We start from the raw sequence: 24,872 nt of genomic DNA, 5'->3' as shown, positions 1-24,872 counted from the left end.
TTCTTATTAAAATTTTTATTTTAGACTATTTGAACCATTCTAAAATATATATCTTTATATGATACATTAAAAAAACACTTAAAATAGATTTAACAGGGTTATCAAAAAGTCATCACAGCGTTCAGGAGGAAGACCTTGCACTCTGCTCCTGCAGGCTAAGGTGCCATACATCCTCTATGCATTTCTTGAGTATGGACAATGATCTCATTTGGCCTGCACTTCAAATTTCAAAGTACATTTACTATCAAAGTATGTATACTATATGCAACCTTGATATTTGTCTTCTTACAGGCAGCCGCAAACTCATCAAACCCATTTAAACAAATTACATCAAACACCCAATGTGCAAATCTAAAAAAAAAAATCATGCAAAACAATAAAAGCAGGTGAATAAAATTTAGAGCTGAAGTTCAGGAAAGTAAGCCCACAGCCGCGAAGCCATTCATCACAGCAGCAGATTCAGAAGCCCATTAGTTGCAGGCCACAGCCTCAGTTCAGTGCAGAGATGAGTAAATGTCATGGAACAGCAAGCTGAGCTGGCCCATCCCTTGCCTCTGGCCCCAACACCCTGACCTTTTCAATCGGGCCCAGCGCCTAAATTGTCCAAACCTCGGGTCATTCCACACTCTCGGACCTGGGTCCTACTGCTTCGATATACTCTTGGGACCGGGCCCTGCCACCTCAATTCAGCTATTACTGACCTCTCTAATTCAGCGCAGCACTTAAATCAATTAAATCTCGGGCTAGGGTACCGCTGCCTCAGTTCTGCACTGCCTCCGCTCGTCTCAGTTCTGTCACATCTAATCACCTTCAATTCCTCTCCCGCAATGGTCAAGCATTGGCTCATTCCCCACTCTTGTAGCTGGGCCAAATCACCATGCCATAATGGCTGTGCATCTTTGAGACTTCAGTTCGCAGCACAAAAATGCCAGGTCATGCAGGTGGTTCAGTGGCTCAGTTCCGAAGGGGAAGTTACCACCAATTGATTGCAGTGATCGTATCCGAGAAAAAGTGTGATGGATACAGCAATTTTTTGTTTTGTTTGCTACCTGCAGGTCGTCGCTGTGCTTCATCAGCAGCATCTTTAGCAGGAAGTTTAAAGTGGTTCTGGTGAAGCATAATGATGACTGGATCATGTTGGTGCAGGCAGGTAACTGAAAGGATGGTGAATTTTTGCAAGTGGGATGGAGCAATAATAATGGTCATCAAACTTTAAGTACATTAAATTGACCCTTGAACTTCTAATCTCTAAAAGTCTGCAAGTACTAAGATTTCTCATTAACTTTTCAGTATGAATTCCCTCTATGAAAACTCTTGGTTGATTGATGTAAAGAAATTGCTTGTTACTAACTTGCATTCTAACCAGCTGAACACTTTATCACATAAACTTTAATATTTTCGGATGGACTAGCCAGGAATACAGTAAGTCTTTCTAAATTTAAACTCTTATTTGCTCATAAGTATGTGGATACAAGGTGATAGGTGCAAGTTAATCCTTGGAGAATGAATAGGATGCACCATTCTCCTTCAGCTTCATGTATATTAAAAAAAACTAGTATGAATATATTTATTTCCAAGCTAAGTCTCAGACTGTGCAATGTGTTTTATGGAACATTAAGCAAATAGGGAGCTACTGCAGTACTGAAAAAAGCAGCAAGTAATTTACACATTGGTCCCTTAAACAGCAGGCATGGTTTGAGGAAAAGATATTGTCAAAGACATCACAAAAACTTCCCTGATCTTTGCTGAATTTTGTCAAGGGATCTCTTATAGCTGCCTGAGGGGTCAGGTGGGATCTTGGTTTAACTACATAAATCTATGAACCATTTCTAACTGTTCAGATGTTCCGTTATAGTGGAGACTATTTTAAGTAAAAAAAATGTTTCACTAGCATTTATTGCAATTAAATATCTGGATATGATGAGATGACAATGCATCTTTTTACCTGCACTGAAGCAGAAGTCATGAATGAATAAATTATACGGATAGCTGAAGACCATAGTGTGTACGATAGAATGAAGCTCTTTTAGTTCTGACAGTTTTGACCTTTATGGCATAATTTCTTTTCATTTCAATGTCTTAATGTATTTCTGAAACATTCCCTGTCACTTTTGTATTTAATCTCTTTTATATACTTAACATATTCTTACATAAAAGTCACTGGCAAATAGGTGAACTTGACTGAATTACTCTTTTTCTCCCCTTTCTGCTTCTTAGATTGTACTGCTTTTTGTGTGCATCAACTTCCAAAGCAGTTTGATGGCTATGTTAGCTTGTCATCCTCCCTGCAAAGGTGGTACTGTAGCATCTCAATATTATTGCCAAGAAACGCCGGATGTGCCTACAGATTGCTGATGGCTGGGGCACACTTAGTAATGGAAATCTGTAACAAGATGTTGAGTGAACAGCAGGAGACAGGATTGAGGTAATAGGTATTCAGTTAGTAGGTGGATGGGTAACTCACTGCATTGATAAAAGTCACTGCTGTAATTAACATGTTCGATAATGGGTTAGGAATAGCCTATGAAAGTCTGTCAGAAATTGGGATGTGTGGGACAAATTGAATACTGGCATTCCCAAGTCACAATCATGTTCTTGACTAATCAATGCAATTTGATAAAATTCCCTTGGGAAGAAAAAATATTATACCACATTTTAAAAATAAAACTCTGACACAACTGCCGGAGCACGACACAGCCTCAGTGCTGAAGTGAATGGAGTAAAACTTAAATGTACTATCCTTGGAGAAAAAGCAGTAAGCATATATATGCAAACTAATCTAATAGCAGAATGTACTTTCACAATGCTATTCAGTGGGGAGGATGAGGAATACAACCTGGCAACCAAGATCAAAGAACAATGCATTTTTAAAGTAGACGGTCACCATTTGGATAAAGAAATTATGATTTTCAATTGTTTTATTTCTTATGTTCTTCCAGAAGGTGGAGTTGTTTTTTATTGTAAGATGATGATGATGATAACAAATTAATTATTAGTTCACATACTATAATAAGGGAAATTATTTTAACATCAAATGTATTACTTTACATCACTTTGTTTGATGTAATGACTTTGTGGATGGTTTATGTGTATCCTTTTGGATGCAAAGAAATCAAAAGCAAAATGTATTGTTATGATTCAAGTTAGTTACTTGATGGAATAATATTTGTAAACTGTCCTGTATGCCATTGATGCATTCTCCTTCCAAGCAATTTTTCAACTTTTTAATGAGTGGCAATGCATCTCATTATTCTGTTAACTAAATGTAGGCTGAAGCAGAAATAAAACCTGGAAATATGCAGTAGATTGATTAACATCTGGAAAAATAGTTTATGGTTTTGAGTTAGATTTCTTTTCCAATAGTTATGTGAAAACTTGTTGCTAAAGTGACCTGAGCATCAGATGTTGGTTGCATGCTATACATTCCCAACATTAATTTCTTTACATCATTCACTCCAATCGTTTATTCTATTTTGTATTTAAACAATAAAAGCAGGCATACATTTTAAATTGCTGCAAGTCTGGTTCAGTGTACTTTTGGAGTTAGTTTTACTACCAATGCACAAAAATAAATTATTTCATGAAATAAAGCAAATTCCTCTGATAAAGAATATTTGAAAATGAGACCTTCTGGGAAATAACCCTTTTCCAAGTAGGTGTAATGTGAATGCTCATAAATGGCAGACAGAAAATTTAGATCATTTTCATGTTCAAATTAAGAATTTGTTTGAGCAAAAATTGAAATTAAAGATATTCAAATCAAATTACCTTTTGCAATTAATATGTTTAGTAATGCTGTACCTTTGAGATCCAACTGAAAAGATGAACTGAACCTAATTCACATATAATGCCTTGCAGAGTGTTAGAAGAAATGTTAACAGTGAGCTCATCAAAAGAAACAGACATTTTGACTGGCTGTAGAGTACTTTTGAACATTCTGTAGTCATGAGAAACTGTGTAAATGCATGTTCTTTCTTTTACTACCTCATGACTTGTTGAAAAATTAACAGTTTATATGAGAATCTTGACTTAAACTTAATTAACTTGCTAAATAAAGTCTTGTCTTGTTATTCTTCAAGGATAGATGAAAGCTTGCATTTTAAGTGTTAAAGGCACTGCCAAGTGCATATGTAAGCAATGCTGAGGTAGAATGCCATTGGACCAATATTCAAATTGTAATTAATTAGCTGTGGTTCACAATATTAACTGTTTTGATCTACAAATGATCCTAAAGCCATTGTCTACAATGAGTTTTATTAAGTTCTCCCTGTGACCATGTGGATTTCCTCTGGGGTGTTCCAGTTTCCTCTTGTATTCCAAAAACTTAAGGATTAGTAGGTTAATTGGTCAAATGGATGTAATTGGGCCATGTAGGCTCATTTTTCCAGAAGGGCCTATTATCATTTTTATACCTCTAGATAAAACAAAGCCCTGAGCTTTAGATATGAGGAAACAATATATTGTTGACCTTTTTATTGTGTTTGGCAATATACCTCACTTCATTGCCAATTACAACTGAATTGTTGACAATTTAGGCAAGAATGGGGTTAGAAGCAGGGCTAAGTGTGTGTAGTCTTTGAATATAAAGAATGAGTACCAGCTGATGGAGATTCATGAATAATGGAATGGTGGAGACACATGCGACTGCAGATGGAACAAATAAACTGCGTGGAAATCACTGGGAAATCAAGCTGTATCTGTGGAGGCAAAAGAATGATTGATGTTTCAGATCTAGACCTTGCAGGTGTCGGAATCCTGGAGATTTGAGAATCTGTAAAATATGCAAAATTAGTGATGCAGTTCATGAGAAATTGCATTTGAAGAAACTTGCACAAGCTTTTTTTTTGCAGTTCAGCTTCCAGGCTGTCGATGAAGCATTCATCATCTCCTTCCATTTCGTTCACTATGTGCCAAAGAGCCTCTTGATCCCCTGGCTATTGATGTAACTTCGACTCCTTTTTCAAAGACCCTGGAGCATCTACATTAGGGGTTCCTAAACCCTTATTATGCCATGGATCAATACCATTGAACCACGATCACAGGCTGGAAACCCCTGATCTATGATATTAAATGATGCATCTAGCACAAAAGGCTCTTACTTTATCTAATGTTAGTGCTGGGTGGAACTTATAAGAATATTGATGAACAAGTTGGACAATGTTTGTATTGCTTGTACATGATCATATTGACCCAAGTTACTTTGGTCACTAGATCCCTGTACCCATCTTTCAGATCCTGTTTGATTTTGACCCTTGTATGTCTATCTTTAGTTAGTAAAACCAATCCCCATTTTGGCACAATGAGAAAGGGTTCAACTTCATTATGATATAAAACTTCAGTTACTTCAGTTGTACTGGTATATTGGTGAATACAAAGAATCCTTTCATGTGAGAAGATCAGGCAAGACACCCTCCGTCAATATTATAAAGGACGCTATGGTATCATTATGTGTTGTTAAGGATGAAAGAGTTAGTAGGCCTGAACAGCCTATTCACCCAGATAAGTCACGTGCTTTTAGAATAATTAACAAGGTCATTGGAGAAAGAGCATTGCCTTTATCAATCATCTGTGGATTTTGTCATCAAAACCAGATAAATAGCAACACAGAAGAAACATTTTATCTTACAGCTACAGCCAGAGGATTGACTTTGCTTCTTGAAGGATTCATTTTTGTCATGCTGTCAGTTGTTCAGCAAAACTCACAATCATTTAGGACAAATGGTTACGTACCCCGTAACTGGGTCACTTACCAGCAAAAATAGAGAGGTCTGTTGAAGTCTGATGGTACTATTTTTAACAGTATTTATTGATAAAAATACACAAAAATAATATCAATGCAAACATACAGATAATATACGTCGTCAATACTAAATCTAAAAAGCGCGGGTATCATAATACTCAATAAGAAATAGTTCTATCGTTGTCTAGAGGTTAATGTATTGTCCGATGGAAATATAAAAGTCACTTTAGTTCATTCAAGCTGCAGGCTGCAGCCTTTGGTTGGAGTCAAGAAAGAGAGTTTAAAATTTGTCCATTCCTTTTATGATGTCAATCCTTTGAGAGTCGTTGGGGCTGATTTCTCCTTTGTGTTAGCTAAAGCCGTTCTTCCGTGGTAAGGCCCACCAATTCTGAGGCAAATGGAAAAGGATGCATGTGGGCTTTTCCACCGGCTTTCACTATTACGCTGTTACAGGAGTTCTAGCGTTTCTTCTGGTGCGTCTGAAGGGGCCGTTCCCCAGTCCCTCTTTTATCCCGACTCATGGGGTCTCAGATGTAAATCAGGGTGGAATGATGCTATCCCCCAACCAGCCCACGTTGCCTGAGGGCTTCCACGAAGCACAGTACTCAATATACAATTCCGTCTCCAAGAGACAATGACCTGTTCCGTGGCTTTGTATCTCTGGGGCCAGGACATTCCAAACTTCTCTCTCTCATTTCCTGGGTCTCCTGCCCTGACTTAATAGCGATCTTGCGATTCTCAAAAAGGAGGGGGGAGGGGGCACAGGCGTAACAAAATAAATAAAGATGAATTTCCCTTTCTAAAAAAAATCTCTTCGTGAATGTACATATTATATATAGCTTGTGTATCGTTGCGGTAGTATCAAATTCTTTCAAAATTCATGAATTTTGTATATAAGGTGACATCCAGATATTCTATTTGCAGTAGAAGAAATGGTGTTATCTTTGAAATGAAATTGAAGCTTTGATGGTTACTGATACTTGTTCAACATAATCTACACAACATCTGAATCTATGTCTTGGTTCACTTGCCATATTGACTTTAACAATCCTACCCTTCTCTGATCATTCCTTAAGCAGATTTACTTTTTGCTGTGAGTATATTGATCTGTCACCAAGGCTGCCAACATCAGAGCTTCACAACCTCAAGATTCATATGATCAGACTTTACACAGTGAGCTTCAAATCCAGTTTGCAATGTTTGCTGGAAAACATACTATTTACAGCCGAGCATTTGAAGTCACTCTGAAATATAAATTCCTCAAATGGCAGCAGTAAAACTGGCTATAAACTGATAGACTATAAAAGGAATTTAGAAGTAGATCTGGGTTAGCATTCAAAGTACTTTATTTGTACAATAGAGAAGGCAAGAAGGTAGAGGCCACTTTAGCTATTTTTGTAATTCATGGCAGCATCAGAAAAAAAGAGCATTGTCCAGATGTTGAGGATCATGATGATGGGGTGCCACCCTCCTGAGATATTGACACCTGTAGATGTCTTCAATAGTGGTACTCTCTCTGTATCAGGGGTTCCTAACCTGTAGAGAATTCTGCATGAGGACTCATTTAATGGTAGGATTCCATAGCATAAAAAAGATTGGGAGTCCCTGCTCTATAGCCTCTTGCATTTGTGCATACCAGAATTTCCATATCAGGCTATGATGCAACCATTCAGAACATTTTCCACTATTTCTGCAGATATTTGTCAGAGTTTTCAATGATATGTTTAATCTCCTTAAACTTATAAGAAAGTAGACTCCCCATCCATAGGAAACATTCTCTTTACCTCCACTCTATAGAGGACTTCAACATTCAATAGCTTTCAATGAGATCATCCCTCATTCTTCTGAACTCTAGTGAGTAGAGGCCCTGAGCCATCAAACACTCCTCATATGAGAAGCCCTTCAATCCTGGAATCATTTTTTGTGAACCTCCTTTGAGCCTTTTCAAATGTCAGCACATCCGTTCTACAATAAGGGGCCCAAAACTGCTGACAATACTCCAAGGTAGGCCCCACCTGTGCTTTGTAAAGCCTCAACAATATTCTATTCCTCTTGAAGTGAATGCTAACACCACATCTGCCTTCATCGTCACTGACTCAAACTTCAAATTAATCTTTAGGGATTCCTCCACAAAGACTCTCATTCTGTAGGTACAGTACTGTACAAAAGACTTGGGCATTTTAGCTATATATAAGACTTTTGCATAGTACTATACCCATAGAATGCAGGAGTGATTAAATTGAGTGATGACCAAGAGGTTAGATGCAGATCAGATTGAATATTTTGAAAGTGTTGGGGAAGGAAGATTCAAAATAAAGAGTACCCTGAACATGAAACGGTGTGAAAAGGAGGGTGCAAGTTATTATTGAGTAGTACTAATATGTTAATGTAACAAATAACCAATTCATGTAGTAGTAAAGTCACATTTTATTGTTTTAGTGTTTTAAACTCTGACTTAAATCAGCTCACAGACTCTCTTGCATCACTGAGTATATCTTGCTTGGACTGGTTAAAAGTTTATTTCAGCTTTTCATGCCTTGTGCATTGTCCATAGCAGACACCAGGTGCAGAGAGAAATCCTTTGGCTACAGTGATGACTGTGGCAGCACAGGCAGCTCTGAACTACAACTGGTGATGTTCCAATGGAGTCTTTGCAAGAACTCTTGCTCCTATAATGCTAAAATGAGCCAGATTTCAGCATTGTATGTAGAGAGGTTAAACGCAGAAACTGCTACTTCTTGGCAGAGGCTTGTGTCGGCATTTCATTGATCTCTGGATAACTCTATGCCCTCCGAGTGTTAATTGGATCACCACCTGTCATATCTGAGAACCTCATTAATAGCCTGATGTGTGGGAATAAAATTTTAAATGGCACAGAAAGGAGTCAAGTTCTTGATCCCAATATTTAAAAGCAAGGCCCCTGTCTCTGTGAGTAATGGAGAATACCTCAAAGGGAGAAGATTATTTGTCTTTCCAATAAGGTGAAAGTAATTGGAATGCTGAGTGGACCGAAAGTTTCCCAGAACTAAATGGCTTGATTTATTATGACTGAAAGTGCAGCACAGTCAACGGTAAAGATAGAAATGGATTGCATTTATTTCTTTATTGGGATACAGCACAGAATAGGCCCCACAACCCTCACCACCTAGCAACCCCCAATATAACTCTAACCTAAGTATGGAACAATTTACAATGACCAATTAACCAATTTACCAGGCAACACACATGAAATGCTGGAAAAACTCAGTGGGCCAGGCAGCACCTATGGAAAAAAACTAGTCAATATTTTGGCCTGAAACATGTGTGTTGGTCAGATTTCCAGCATCTGCAGATTTTCTCTTGTTTATGAACCAATTAACCAGAATGTCTTTGGACTGTTGGAGGAGAACAGAGCATCTGAGGAAACTCGTAAATGGAGAAGATCCAAACTCCTTACAGAGAGCAGCGGAGATAGAACCTGGGTTACTACAGGGTGTTGTGCTAATAACTACACTACCAATATGCCCTATTTGTAAATGAATGCAAACTCTAAAAGGAATGGTAAGGTGCATCAGTAGAAGCTGCTTGGATACAATTTTGGAGAATGCCTTTGCAGCTGGCATGCTCCAAAATGAACTACTTATCCAGTTGATAACTAATCAAAGCTGAAAGGTTTCAGCCATGCATAATAAGAGCACAATCTTGCCAGATCACATTGGAAGTTATTATTTACAACCATTATCTGGCTTTCTATTGCAGAGCAAACGAACGTGGGGCTATGTTCCTTAAAACAAGAAGTGCATTTCGTAAATAAATACACAGACTAGATTTTTGGTTGCAGTGTGCAGTAGGTTGAGCTTAGAGAGTATATATTTTAAACTATCATATGATTCCTCTGCTATGTTAACTTAAATGCAAGATTCAGATATAAAGCCAACAGTATCATTAGATCATAGAATTTGTATTTGCAAAGTGGTTACAGGAGATAATGGAACAAATAAAAGAGAAATTTGCACTCTACAGAAAAGAAGTTCTTAATTTATCTGATTTTCATTTTTCCCAATATACAGAGGATCCAGGTCCACTGGTTGAACCCACTAGCTCAAAACTGTTCTAGTAACAAAGTACTAACTGATCTGCACACCTGTCAGATATGCACCTTCCTGAACTGGATATGATTTGTTATTGCTGGTTGTAAATCTGGAATTCTATTACTAAGAACATTGTAAGGTACATTCCTTGGACGATTTCAGAAATTCAAGATAATGATTCATCACCACCTACTTAAACACAATTAGTGATGGCCAATAAATGTTGACTTTGCCAGGAATTCCCACATCCCCTATATCAACAAAAAAATGTTGAGCATATTCAAGCAAATGAATTTTGCTGAAGTGCCAGTGTCAAAATACCAACTGCATTTCTGGTTATGGTAACCCAGAATATTGATGTGGCATTGGCAGGATTACATTAGAAGCTCACAAGGATTTAATTGAAGGTTTCAACCCCAAATTTTAACAATTCTTTTCCTGTCAAAGATGCTGCTTGACCTGCTTGGTTTCCCCAGCAGACTGTGTAGGAGCCATGTACTACATTTGATTTTTGTATCTGCATTGTCTTCTGTGTTGCATGTTTATTATGGTAGTCAGTCACATGGGTGGGGGTATGATTGAAGTGAAGAGTTTTAATATATGTCTGCGCTTTTATTGTTTCAAGGATGTTTATTTCGCTAGTTTCTTAATAAAGGATCAAATACATTTCTTCAACATTATTACTATTGGATTCTATGGAAGATGCAGCAATGAGGATTAACCACCTCACCACCCCCCCCCCCCCACCACACCTAGTCACAAAGCTTTGTTGGTTTGTTAGAGTAGCCACAAGAGATTGCTTTTGCTCCAGATTCTTGCATCTGCAGTCTCCAGTGTTTCCATGCTCACAGTATTTTTCAGTGATTTTCTACAGGACAATGATGAGACCGTTCCTGCAGCGTTGTGTAAAATTTTGGTCACCCTGTTTTAGGAAAGGCATTATTAAACATGAAAGAGTAAAGAGAAGATTTACAAGCACGCTATCTGGTCTTAAGCACCTCAGTTACAGGGGGTGGTTGTATAGACTAAGACTTTATTTCTTGAAGCAAAAGAGATTGAGAGGTGACCATTTTAATTAGTGTATAAAATCATGAGCGGCATATACAGAGTGAAAGCATATAGTCTTTTCCCCCCTGGAAAAGAGGATCTGAAATCTAGAGGGCATAGGCTTAAGGGTGAGAGGTAAAATATTTAAATGAACCTGAAAAATAGCTTCTACGTGCAGTGGGTTACGAAAAGAAGGAATGAGCTTCCAGAGGAAGCAGTTGAGGAAAGTATAAAAGATATTTAGATCAATACGTGGATAGGAGGACTTTAGAGGGCTATGGGCCAAATGGGACTAGTTTTGTGGGCACCATGGTTGGCATGGATGAGTTGGGCCTATGGGTTTGATCCGCATTATGTTACTCCATGACTGTATGATTTCAAGTGCTGATGATAAGGAAAGGTTGGTATAAATTGTTTAATAAATCAAAGATGTGACCAGTGAACCAAACAGACTTTGCGAATTTGTGAATTCTAATCTAACATCAGCAGTTTTGGCCTGGAATTGCATCAGTGGGAGAGGATGCAAAGGGCAGCTCAAACTCAAGCTTATTGCATTGTGAGCAAAAGCACAAATGACAAACTGCATGTGTCTTTCAGTTCATATATAAAGCACATGAAAGCATTTTCCAGAAATTCAGAATTGATGACATTGGTGAAAATACAGCTGCACTAAATAATGCTTTAATAGCATACAAAAACAAGCTATTCTGGTTATTGTAAAACCTACATCATGTAAGCAAATTTTTAGTGTATCGAACGCAAAAATTATTCCATTCAGTGATCAAGTGCAAGAATCGTGTATCATATATCAAAATCCTAAAATAATGAAAAATATGATATAATTCCACAACCGTAGAGCTCCATGGACCCAGGTCTTATCCTGACATTCAGTACAGCATGTGTAGTGTCTGCCTATTCTCCCTATGACAAAATGAGTTTTGGCTAAATGCCGGCCTGGACACTGTAGTCTGCATGACCTTCTTCTCTGCCATAATAGTAGATTATCAAGAAATAAATTGTGAATTGCTATAGACCTGGAATTTGGAATCAGAAGTAGCTTTGAAGGAAATGAGAGAAATGGGGACCCAGTAAATTTAAAGGGAATGTGGGGAGAGGGGGAGCTGTTGAGTTTTAAGGGGAAACAGAACTTTGTGATTTTGTAGGGAGAAGAGGAAGTATGGAAATCAGCCCCTGATGTGTTAAAGGGACTCTGGAACCAGGGCCTTGCTGGGTTAAAAGGTATGTAGGAATAACAATGAATCAGATTCTGAATCATTGGGATTTCTGAACAGTTAGATAATAGATTAGAAGCGTTTTACTATAGACAGGAAATAGTTAACGATTTTTGGGCTGGTTCTGATTTTCAATCAACATTGATGTGTAATGAAGTGAAGCAAGAGTGGAAAGAGAATTTTAGGATGGAAGCTTCAGCTACAAAGAAAAACCCCCCTTACCCAGAACATGCCTTGTTCTCATTACAACCATCAGGGAGGAGGTACAAAAGCCTGAAGGCACACACTCAATGATTCACAAACATCTTCTTCTGCTCTGCCATCAGATATCTGAATGGACATTGATCCCACGAACACAACCTCATTATATTTTTATCTCTATTTTTGCACTATTTATTTAATGCAACTATTTTATACATACACAATATATTCACATTTTTTTCTCTATTACTACATATTGCACTGTACTACAGTACTGCAAAAACAAAAGATTTCAAGACACATGCCGGTGACATTAAACCCGATTCTGATTCTCATTCAAAATCACACGTGGATAACCTAGAGTTTAGTATGTGGAAATTTTCAAGGATACCCAAGTGTTAAGATAGATCATAATGTGAGATTAAACACTCAGTGGCCACTTCATTAGATATACATTTACAACTGCTCATTAATGCAAATGTCTAATCAACACGCATGTTGCCAAATTCTCTCCGCCATCCCGGACATCCTCAAGAGGAGATGCCTCTAGAAGGAATGCCCCCAAATTTGTGACATGCTTTCTTCAAGTTATTACTATTGAGGAGGAGATACAGGAGCCTGAAGACATACACTCAGCATTCTAAGGACAGCTTCTTCCCTTCTGCTATCAAATTTCTTATTGGTCCATGAACAAATGCCTTGCTTTTTATCTTTTTTTCTATTTACTGTACATATTTAGTAATTTATCATAATTTTTGTTGGTGCACGGCACTGCTGCTGCAAATCAACAAGTTTCATGACAAATATCAGTAATAATCAACCTAATTCTGAGTTACTGATGAACAGACCAGTAACATGAATATGTTCAAATGTGGAAATATTAGTATATTAATATAATATATAACAGACTTCATTCCTGTGTAAAACTAACTTGTAGTATTAAATATTCATTGAAGATCTTTCAGCATATAATTGGGCAAGATGAATGTTAGTAGATTCACAATGATGTATTGAAGAAAATCTTCAAATTTTACAAGTATTTTGGTGACTACTCAAAGAAGCATGAATGCTTTCAGTTGAAAGAAGTAGTTTATTCCAAGAGTGCAAAAGACACAAATAGATTATAACCCATCAAGGAAGAAGTGGAAGCAATTATTAAGGGAGGGAAACCCAATACATGGAAGGCCATATAGAAGATTATATGGTTGTGAATTTTCCCCAGAAATTACTTTGGAATAAAATGACCTGGGATGCTATTGAGCTGAAGACCTTCCTCAAGTCAAGAAATGGACAGTACAATACTATAAAAAAATCAAATAGAATCAGGATTCCTGTAAATATTGCAAATATGGATTTTAGACAGAAAACAACATGAAGTTTATAAGAGCATCTGAAAGAATACAAACAGTCTGAGTGAATAGGTAAACACCTGACCAATGGAATACTATGTGGAAAAATGTGGCATCATCTACTTTGTTAGAGAAAAAAATCCCATCAAGAGACATTAAGCACTATGGACATAGCTCTCTTGCATTGAACTGAATGGAAGGAGTCCTTACTGAAAAACATTGAATTATTCTTACAGGACTTGGGAAGCAGGTTTTCACTGGCTGGTGTGTGATAATAAGAGATTATTCATTCAGGTCTGAGGCTGGAAGACATTTCTCTACCTGTGGGTCTGTTAATCCTTAGGATTATTTACACAAGGGTAATCTGTAGGTTCAGTTGCTGATACATTAAGGACATTTACAAGGAGCACTGCCATGGGAAAGTAACACTTAACATCAAGGATCCCCACCATGCAGGCCATGATATCTTCTCACTACCACCATCGGGCAGGAGATACATGAACCGTGGGTCCCACACCACCAGGTTCAGGAGCAGTTATTCCCCTACACCCATCAGACTCCTACACCAGTGTGGATGATTTCACAGCCTATAGACTCACTTTCAAGGACTCTATAATTCATGTTTTCAATGTAATTACTTTTAAATTTTGTTTTGAACATTTGAATTTTTCTACATGTTGGTTGTCTGTCAGACTTTGTTATTTTATAGTGTTATGAATCCCTTAACTGGAGAACTTACCAGCAAAGATAGAGAGGTCCGTTGAAGTCTGATGTCACTATTTTCAAACATTTTATTTATAAAGGGACACAAAAGTAGGGTTAATACAAACATTCAGATAGTGCACATCGTCAACACTCAATCTAAAGCGCGGGTATATTAATAATCATCAGCTCTGCTGATGTCTAGGGGTTAATAGATTGTCCGTTGGAAATATAAGTCACTCAGAAAGTCTGCAGGCCTCAGACCTTTGAAAATCGCTGGGTTTCACGTGGGGCGACCGAGAGAGAGATTGGGGGAGAAGAGACAAAACTTGCTGAGTCTTGATGAGGCTTCCGTGAAATCGGGGGGGGGGGGGGAGCGTTGGTTTCCTCTCCCCGATGTTAGTTAAAAGCGGTTTTCTGTGATTCCAGCCACAAATCACAAATTCCAATCCCGGAATCTAACGCACGTGGCTTCCTTCAGAATGGCTTCCCGCTGCTGTGGGAACACTCTCTCGTGTCTTCTGGGTGCGTCTGAGGGGGCTGTCCCCCTGAGACTCTCCTTTGTACTTCCTCACGGGGTCGCAGGTGTCAATCAGGTTGGGATGATGCAATCTCTCTCTCAACCAGCCCACCTTGCCCGAGGGCTTTTCACGTGGTCTCCATGAGACAATAGTCGCTGTCGTCTTATTCTGTATCCCGGGTGGGACGTGCAATTTTTCACGTTTCTCTCTCTCTCTCACTCCCTGGATCTACTGACCCCCCCCCCCCCCCCCTCAACGGGTGCTCTTGCGATTCTCACAAAGGAGGGGGCAGGGATCATAACACCTCCCCTCTTAAAACGTTTTTACCAGCGGTTAAAACGGATTGGTACACAGTCTTACAGGAGTTTTGAATCTAACACAATACAGAAGTTTTTCTTTTCACAGAGTACTACCGTTATACATTCAAGTCAGTATCTAAATAGTTAACGATTACAGTGTCCCTTTCTTTAATATCTTAACATTGCGAACCGTACATCAGACTTCAATTCAATAACCACCTATTTATTTTTTTTCTTAAGCAACAAAACTAAGGAGGTGTGACCTTAGCTTAGGTGCATTTACAAAAGTTTACACGAATACTAATCGTTTCAGTCTTTTAACTTAACCGGCAGGTCTCCAAAGGGCTGTCTTTATTATTCACAGGCTTTGGCACAAACCCATTCAACCTGCTTGGCTGCCTAACAATGGCATCCCCATTAACCATCGCCTCTTTTTCGGCGAGCCCCCCCCCCCCCCCCGTGGGGAACTTGAGTAGTTTTGCGTGGTGAACTCCCACCCACCCCGTTCATCGGGGTTACTTTAGCAACACCATGCATCAGACATAGACCATCTCCACCCAATTCTTTGATTTCACCCAGGTGGCTGGACCTTTTATCAGTCCCCTTCAGGCTATTGGTGTTTGATTGGAACTCTTCGCTCAAGTAGCCTGTCGAAGGCAGCCTTTTCACACCCCATCCTGGCATAACAATAGAGTGGGGGGCCCCGCTATTCCCCGGCTCACTCTGTGAGCGATCTGCCAGGTTTAAGATTTCTTCCTTTGATTTGGAAACTACAGACTTTCCGTTTCCTTTGCTAACAATCCTCATCCCCCCATTCTTAAATTCGGCATTAACTTTGAACCCACCTTCGAGTACAAACACCGGGGAACTCACACTTCCCCCGGTTACCAAGATTAACCCCTTTCCCACTGAACCAAGTCCATCTGACTCATAAAGACGGCCGCCCAGTTCCACTGAATCAGATACCTCAGACTTCTTCTGTGCTCCGTTACCAGGTTCAGCACCTCGTGCATCCCCATCTCGGACACACTCAAACGGGACATTGGCCTCTTCCAGGCTTTCAACACCCGTATCTTTTTCAAATTCTAACTTACCCCGATCTTCCCAGTTACTCTCTGGGCAGCTCCCACCCCGGTGAAGGCGCAACTCTGCGAGCTGAAACAACTTCCTCGGCCCTTTCAGCAGACCCCTTCGAGGCAAGGGTATCCTTTCCATCTAGGACTGCCCTTCTCTCATTATCGGGAACACCTTTAGAACTCCCAAGTTCTTCAAACAATTCTGCCAAACCAGACAGATCATCCATGTCCAACTCTGGACCTTTTAACAGCTTTATCTGTTTCTCATCTTTATTTCCTACCTTTAGGATTTTTTTCTTCGCTAAAGGCAGATCTATCTCCTTTCCCTTATGCCCTTTCACTTTACTACTCTTCGTCTTACCACCCACTAAACCCACATGGCACAGGGTCAGCAAAGACGTCTCGGCCAAATCAAAACTGGCCAGATTTAAACTGCTCTCGTTCACAGCTCTCTCTCTCGACAGGCTGCGAGTGACCGTGCCAGCGAGATGGTCCTTGGGCGCTAGGGACAGGGCCACCCTACTCACCGGTCGCCAGGTCGGCAGCATGGCTGACCAAACCTTACCCCCTGCTAAGTCATTTCCCAGCTGGATGTCCACGTCAGATCTCGGGAATTCTGAGGGCACCCCTATTTCAACTGATCCATACACCAGCTCACAATCCAGAATGACCTTATATAAGAGCACCGTTTCTATCCGTTTATTTATTCCTTCCATCTTTACCATGCCCGTTTCCCGACCAAATTCTAGTACCTTACGGCTAACCAGGGATAGTTCAGTGCCCGTATCCCTCCAGATCCGTACGGGAACTGGTGTGTCTCCCTCCGTCACAGACACGGTTCCGTGTGACAGACAACTCCCAGAGCCTTCTCGTACTCTGTCTACCCTCGGGTCTCTGGTCAATTTGCTGATTACCACGGCACACGTGATAGGGACTGCGGCTTTCCCTCTTCCTACCTCCTTCCTTGGAGCAAAGCATCGAGATGCAATGTGCCCCTCCTTTCCACAATTAAAACAGGTCAAACCCGGAACACTCTGGCTGTCTTGCCTTTTCCCCTCAACCTTACCGCTAGCTCCCGGTGCGACCTCTGCCTCACTCGTCGGACTTTCTCAATCGTTCCCACGGTCTCTCTGAGGACCTTTATTTGAGGGAGTCTTTGTCTTGTGGGTTAGGGCATATTCGTCCGCCAACCTGGTAAATTCTGAAATAGACTTATCCGGCATCTCATTCAAATACACCCGGATCTCCTCCGGAACACAACTTTTAAATTCCTCAATCAAAAACAACTCCCTGAGATGCCCATAATCCTCGCCCACTCTTTCCGCAGTGCACCACCGGTCCAAGAGCACCCCCTTCTCATGGGCTAGCTCGGTATACGTTTGATTCCACCATTTCCTTAAATTTCTAAACTTTTGTCTATAGGCCTCAGGTACCAATTCGTAAGTCTGGAGAATGACCTTTTTTACCTCATCATAATTCTCCACTCCTCCCTCCTCCAGGGACAAGGCCGCATATGCTCGTTGGGCCTTCCACTTTAACACACTTTGTAACAACGCCACCCTCTGCTCTTTTGGTCACTTCTGATTTACTGCCACCTTTTCAAAAAGCAAGAAATAACTATTGACATCTGTCTTCTCAAACGGGGGCACCAATCTCAACTCCCTACTAACATTAAACCGCTCTGCTTGGTCTAACCCTTGATCTCTTCGCTCGTTCCTCATCTTCTCAATTTCCCAGTCATGTTGCCTCTGTTTCTCTTTCTCGGCCCGTTCTTTCTATTTCTCGGCCCGTTCCTTCTATTTCTCAGCCCGTTCCTTCTATTTCTCAGCCCGTTCCTTCTCTTTCTCAGCCCGTTACTTCTCTTTCTCTTCTGCTTCTAGCTTCTTTAGGTGAATTTCATGCTGTCTTTGCCTTTCCCCCTCTTTCTCTTGCCTTTCCCTCTCTCTCTCTTGCCTTTCCCTCTCTCTCTCTCTCTCTCTCAGCCGCTTCCAGCTCCTTTAACTTAATTTCACGTTCCAACTTTAATTTCTCCTCCTCTAACTGAACCGTCCCACTTGATGGTAGTTTGTCAGGGATATCTTCCAATACCTCATCTTGAAACACATTCTTCTCAACGTAATACTGAGTTATGGCCCTTCGTACCTCCCGCTTTTTCATGGACGACCTCACTTCTGTGAGGTTCAACCCCTTCGCTAAATTTAACAAGTCTGATTTTGTGGCCACCTCTAGTGACCCCACCGTCGGGTTTTCCATAAATTCACCCACGTCCATCTTTGCTGGTTTCCCGTCTGGCTACCTGCGTAACCAGATTCAAGCTTTTGATTTACAAGCCCGATTCACTGGCCTCCCAATTTGGTGTCAAATCCCGGACGAGCCCCCAACTGTTATGAATCCTGTAACTGGAGAACTTACCAGCAAAGATAGAGAGGTCCGTTGAAGTCTGATGTCACTATTTTCAAACGTTTTATTTATAAAGGGACACAAAAGTGGGGTTAATACATACATTCAGATAGTGCACATCGTCAACACTCAATCTAAAGCGCGGGTATAGTAATAATCATCATTAAGAAGTGAGCTCTGCTGGTGTATCGGGGTTAATAGATTGTCCGTTGGAAATATAAGTCACTCAGAAAGTCTGCAGGCCTCAGCCCTTTGAACATCGCTGGGTTTCACGTGGGGCGACCGAGAGAGAGAGATTGGGGGAGAGGAGAAAAAACTTGCCGAGTCTTGATGAATCTTCCGTGAAATCGGGGGAGCGTTGGTTTCCTCTCCCCGATGTTAGTTAAAAGTGGTTTTCTGTGAATCCAGCCACAAATTCCAATCCCGGAATCTAACGCACGTGGCTTCCTTCAGAATGGCTTCCCGCTGCTGCGGGATCACTCTCTTGTGTCTTCTTGGTGCGTCTGAGGGGGCTGTCCCCCTGAGACTCTCCTTTATACTTCCTCACGGGGTCGCAGGTGTCAATCAGGTGGTGATGATGCAATCTCTCTCTCAACCAGCCCACCTTGCTCGAGGGCTTTTCATGTGGTCTCCATGAGACAATAGTCGCTGTCGTCTTATTCTGTATCCCGGGTGGGACGTGCAATTTGGCACGTTTCTCTCTCTCTCTCTCTCTCTCTCACTTCCTGGGTCTACTGACCCCCCCCCCCCCCCCCAACGGGTGCTCTTGCAATTCTCACAAAGGAGGGGGCTGGGATCATAACAATAAATATTTCTTTATTTCCCTGTAAATGTGTGCAAGAAAGGCAGTATATGGTGATATATACACACTTTGCTAATAAATTTACTATGACTTTGCTAGTATGAATGTAAGAAAATAAAGCTGCGGCAAAAAGTTTAATTGAATGATAGAGCTCGGTCCCTCGACCTTAAAAGGCAAAATTTCCCAGTGGCCACCCATTTTAGTTCTTCTTCCCACTCACATTCTGATATGTCAATCCATGGCCTCCTCGACTCGCACAAAGTGTGAAGTTAATAACTCATCAGGGTGATTGATAAGTTTGTGGCCTAAGGTAAAAGGAGATAAGTTATTCAAACTTTCTGCATAATCAGAGTTGAACTGCATGTGCATGTAACAAGAGCTGTATAACTCATCTCCTTCTACCTTAGGCCACAAACTTATCAATCACCCATGCCGTGGATACCTGCTGGAGCTCCAAGATCTGTATGCTCCACAACCGCTGGACTGTGTGAAAATGTAGGAGGGGACTATATTGAAAAATAAATGTGCTAGGTTTTCTAAAATTGACTCCGTCTACCTTAGGCCACAAACGTATCAATCACCCCGGTATTTAATTTGAAAATGTCATTGCATAGAAATCATATCATGTAGCTTTGAGTTTAACATAAATCTAGCACCACATTATATAATTTCTAGCCTTATTGTTGTGCATTCTGATATAAATTTTGCAATGTAGTTAATGGTCTATATAGGTTCAGTTATCCCTTTCAACTGTGGGAACATCTCTGTAGTTCTGTAATGCAATCAAGTTTTTGCTCTGTTGCTGGCATTTTGACCAACAATATAGCAAAGAACATAAAATAACAAACACATTAAATAAATAGTTACTTTTGAAAGCGATTTAATTGTTTTGCACTGACCTATTTAAACAGTTCAATTCAAACGTTTTTATAACAAGGTATAGTTTCTCCCACAGTAACATGGTAACCAAAAGTTCCTCCAGCTTGTGGCCAGTAAAATAAAACGCACTGTCCTTCCCAATTCAATTGAAAAGAGCTGTCACATGTATTTAAGGAGGTTTTGATTTGCTTTGATGCTAGAGTAAATAGGCTTGTCTGCAAAGAATTTGCAGGCAAGAGGAAAGCAATGGGCATTCTGTTTATGCACATGAAAGTTTCATTACATTAAATGAAGGAATGTGTGGGCCCTAATGCTGGACAAAATAGCAGAACATTGTTTACTTGTAAAGCTTTTTTCAAAGCCTTTTCCATATATTAAGGAATTAGGTGATTTTGATTAGCCAACTCTGTTATTGCAAATGAAAGTAATAAATTCTTGAAATACTCAGCTAGAGAGGCAGCTTTAGTGGAGTAAGAAACTGTCTTGACATTTCTGTTATTTTTTTTTTGTTTTCATCCAACTGCAAAATTGCTTATAATTTGCATTGTTTTAATTCAAATTTATAAACCTAAATGTAGAAAAAATGAAAGATGAATTTCAAATGATTGATTAACTTAATCTAATGCAACTATGTTCAAGTTGCTGCACTGAGTAGGGGAAAATAGCTGAGATTTTTGCAAAGCTTCTGCACTCATGACTAATTCCATACATTTTAGGCTCAAAAGACTGAATAATTTACAATTGTGTCATTGTATGTTCAAAACAATGAGCATGAAATAAGTGGAAAAATTTGTTTTTTTGTCTTATCCCAGGACTTTAGTAATACTTGGATTGATTGCTGTTCTGTCATATCCAACAATGCTAAGAGACCTGCGTGGGGGAGTCTTTAAAGTGGAAATGCTATAGCACTGGGGCAATTCCACTCCCTCCACTTTGGAAGTGCAGGTCCAGTGGTATGAGTAGTCATAGCAAACTGGGATCTTCCTTGGATGCAGTGGATGACCATGACTACGGCTTGCGTCGTGTCATGACTTCTGCATTGCAGAACTGCCTTCATGGCTGTTAGATAGCATTGTTGATCCCATCTGCCCAGTCCACCAGAGCTGATTTCACAAGCAAGGATGTTCATGTCCCAATCTCACTGAGGTATGAGGCCTGTCAACTAAACTCACCTGTGGAAGCATTATATCAGGGTACAGCCACAGTGACATGCAAACAGCTGCTTGGACCACTTGCAAACCTACTTGGATTACCTGTGTTTTTAAAAGATTTCCTCTCCTTTGATTTGCAGACCATAAAACATGTGGACCAGCTGAATTTCTCTGCCATGACCATGTGACCTGTATTTCACTGAACTGGCTCTGCGATGGTGAACCAGACTGTCCTGATGACTCAGATGAGTCACTTGATCAGTGTAAGTGAATCTTTAATCTTGATTAATCTGGTTACAAGCTTCAATGACACTTAACACAAGTTATTCTTATTTCAGTCTCTTCTGTGATCCAGTATTGAAAATGTTGCATATTTTCATGAGGAATAAATATTAAATCAGCATTCAACACTGAAATTTAGTCTCTACAGAAATATGATCATAGTTCTGTTAAAATTAAAGCTGCTTGCAATTATATAAATTGTCTTTATTAATTATCATGTATTATAATACTATATCCTTGTTAATTCTCTGAATATAGTATGCATTGCTTTTCTGCTATTTGAGAATGGTTAACTTGTCTTTGTGTAAATGGTGATTTTAGATATTTTGTACTCCAATTAACTTACAGTGTGGCTTCTGAATGCATACATTAGAAACTATCATAATTAATGTGATTAATAAAATTTAATTGTAGCGGATTTAGAAATACGTAAACCAATTAACTTCAAATTACACTGCACAACAAAGTTTTTTGAAAGTGTTACATCCTCAGAGTTTCTTTGCTTATGATAAAACATTTAGAGCTGAACAGAAACGTAACTTCAGAGTACATTTGCATAGGAATTTGGAGAAATAAAATATTAACTTTCATGGATATAATGTGTTTAATTGCATAATGGTGCTGATGCTTTGCAATAGTTCAACTAAGCTCAAAATATTTTGTTGCTGATTTTCATTTATACTCAGTATTTGAAGCTTCTCATTTAAGTGTTCAACAGTCTAGATGGATTCCAGTTGCCCTGATACTGTTTCTTCATTACCGTACTGACCTGGTGAAACCTTTCATCGTGCTCCTCATTGACAGTGCCAAGATTTGCAGGGAAGAAGTCTAGATGGGAATGCAGAAAATGTATCTTTAGTGAAATGTTGCACTTCGTGGTTTTGTAAGCTTGAAGCATATTGCCAACCAGCTGCACCTAGTTTGCTGCTCTGTAGCTGTCAAGAAAATTTTCAACAACATCCTTGAAAGTCTTCCATGTTATTTTCTCCAGTCACAGTAGAATATCTTTGAATTGCCTGTCATTGACGACCGGTTTGATATGTGGAACAACAAAAATGTCTTCCGTAATCTTGGCATCAGCTACTTGAGTTGAATGATGAATTAAGTAACAAATATGAGTGATTTCAACAAAGTAGTGCTTGATAGGGAAATTTCACAGTGATTTTCAAGATCAGCACCCAAAATCCATAAGACACATCCAAAAAGATGCAGGAAGCAAGAACTTTATTGTCCAGTGAAATAAAACTTGTTGGGAGATAGTTTGATCACTTAGGGGGAAAAAAAACCTGTTGCCTGTATAAAGTACATTTTTTGGCTCTGAACAAAATATAATTGTTAAATAAATTGGATGCATGTTCCATGGATAATGAACATGCACAGCAAGATAAATTATAGGCATGTTAAAACTGAAAAGCTTGCTGAAGAAACTACTAAATTACCAAAACAGTGTTAAGACATTATTATGATTTCAACATGGCTACATTTTTTTCTGATTCCATTTGGCTAACTGGGTGAATACATTCACAGTTAAGTTCTCTGACATCCAGAAAACCTTTCTGTGAAAGTATTAACTAACATCTACTGAGGGAGAAAAATCACCTAGGCTTTCCATTCTTCATCATTTTCCAGTAATGTCCTACTGGAGAATACTTGTAGAAATTGGATAATGTGTTGCATCTCCCATGGCTGAACAGATGTCTAAGGACTCTGCAGGCTCCAATGTGAAAGATGGCCTCTTGGACAAAATAATATAGAACAGCTGGGCATATTTGGAATCATGCCATACCTTGACAATATTATCTTCAGGGAAGAGTGAGAAAAGATTTTTAAGCCAATAATACCTACTCTGTAATAATTGGAACAATGATGACATCCTTTTTAGCTAATTCTCTCATTAGCTGCCAACATTTCCCAACAAAATCCAAGCCACTAAGTTAACAAGCAAATTTCAATTTCAGCACACTAAAGCTCCTGTTCTGTCTATGGAAAATGGGTTTTACGTCATTTTAAAGCAGGCCAGCCTTTAGTAAAGGGAAGATAATGTGTTAGTTCAGTTACTGCAGATTCTTCTTTTCTATTTGTCACTTATCAAAAGAAAAATTTCCAGGTCTCTCATTGAACAAGGCTCAGACAAACTTCAGACATAGTCTAATAAACATCAAATAATATTAAAATAAAACATCACTGATGAAGTTATTAAAATTGTTGGGTATCATACCTACTCTTTGCTATTGCTATTACCAGTACAAAGTCCTAACACATTAATAACTTGGGGGTTTCCATACTCCATAGACTTAAATGGACTTGCAAGCAGATACTTTGTCTAGAACAAGTCAGAAGCTGCATATTTTGAGTTTTTTTCATTCTACCTCAAGCATTCTCCATTTGTCCAGAAGAGTTCAGTCCCAAAATTAATCATCCAAAACAAATAAGTCTGCTGTCTGGCTCTCCATGAACATTTGTTCTCTTTACTTCCATGCACCACAATTGCATGGTGGCTCAAATTGTAAATCTCCTGCAGCTATTCAACAAAATTACATTAAAGACCACATTCAAGCCTTGGCATCTACCACCATGGTGGAGAAAAACAGCGGTGAATGGAAACTTCAACATTAGCATTTTCCCCTTTGAGTCACACTCTATTTTAACCTGAAAAGATATTGCTTCTTAATAATCAGCAGGTTTAAATGGTGGAACTCCTTATCAATAGTGTTGTGGGAATATCTTTATTAGGACTGTGACTGTTACAAATAAAACATTCCTCAGTTTTTCAATCATTCATTGTTTTTTTTAGTAAATATTTACTTTGATCCTGGGTTAAACATTACCAGCTATTAACACAATAATATTTAACTGTTCTTCCCTGTTTGCTATTTAAGTTGATTGATGATGCTCCTTAGAGAGCTAAAATAATTAAAATACATTTTAACTGTTTTGCAACTTTATTATTGTCACCTTTCAGATTCATCTTTAGTTTGCTGAGGTAACTGAAGGCCAAGGCAATGTTAATGTAGCTCTTTACAACAGGTATTTCATTCTGCTAATTGAGTGTTCATCCAGCATTCACTAATTATTAGGAAAAGATGTGAATGCTCAGCATGTCTTTATGTACATATGACCC

General features: G+C 39.3%; 1 protein-coding gene across 1 annotated transcript in view; it reads left to right on the top strand.

The window, feature by feature from the left end:
* The first annotated feature begins 21,273 nt into the window (after window positions 1-21,273).
* The window catches only part of LOC132394768 (low-density lipoprotein receptor-related protein 1-like), a 1,611,265-nt gene continuing 1,607,666 nt past the window's right edge, over window positions 21,274-24,872 (top strand). Inside the window, exons 1-2 of the mRNA XM_059971176.1 lie at window positions 21,274-21,379; window positions 21,610-21,732. Coding sequence (XP_059827159.1) covers window positions 21,274-21,379; window positions 21,610-21,732 — 229 coding nt within the window. The remainder of the gene's footprint in view (window positions 21,380-21,609; window positions 21,733-24,872) is intronic.

This window comes from Hypanus sabinus, chromosome 5, assembly GCF_030144855.1.
Source record: "Hypanus sabinus isolate sHypSab1 chromosome 5, sHypSab1.hap1, whole genome shotgun sequence".
Lineage (NCBI taxonomy): Eukaryota > Metazoa > Chordata > Chondrichthyes > Myliobatiformes > Dasyatidae > Hypanus > Hypanus sabinus.
Note: the sequence above shows the minus strand (reverse complement) of the source record. Positions and strands in the feature narration are given on the sequence as shown.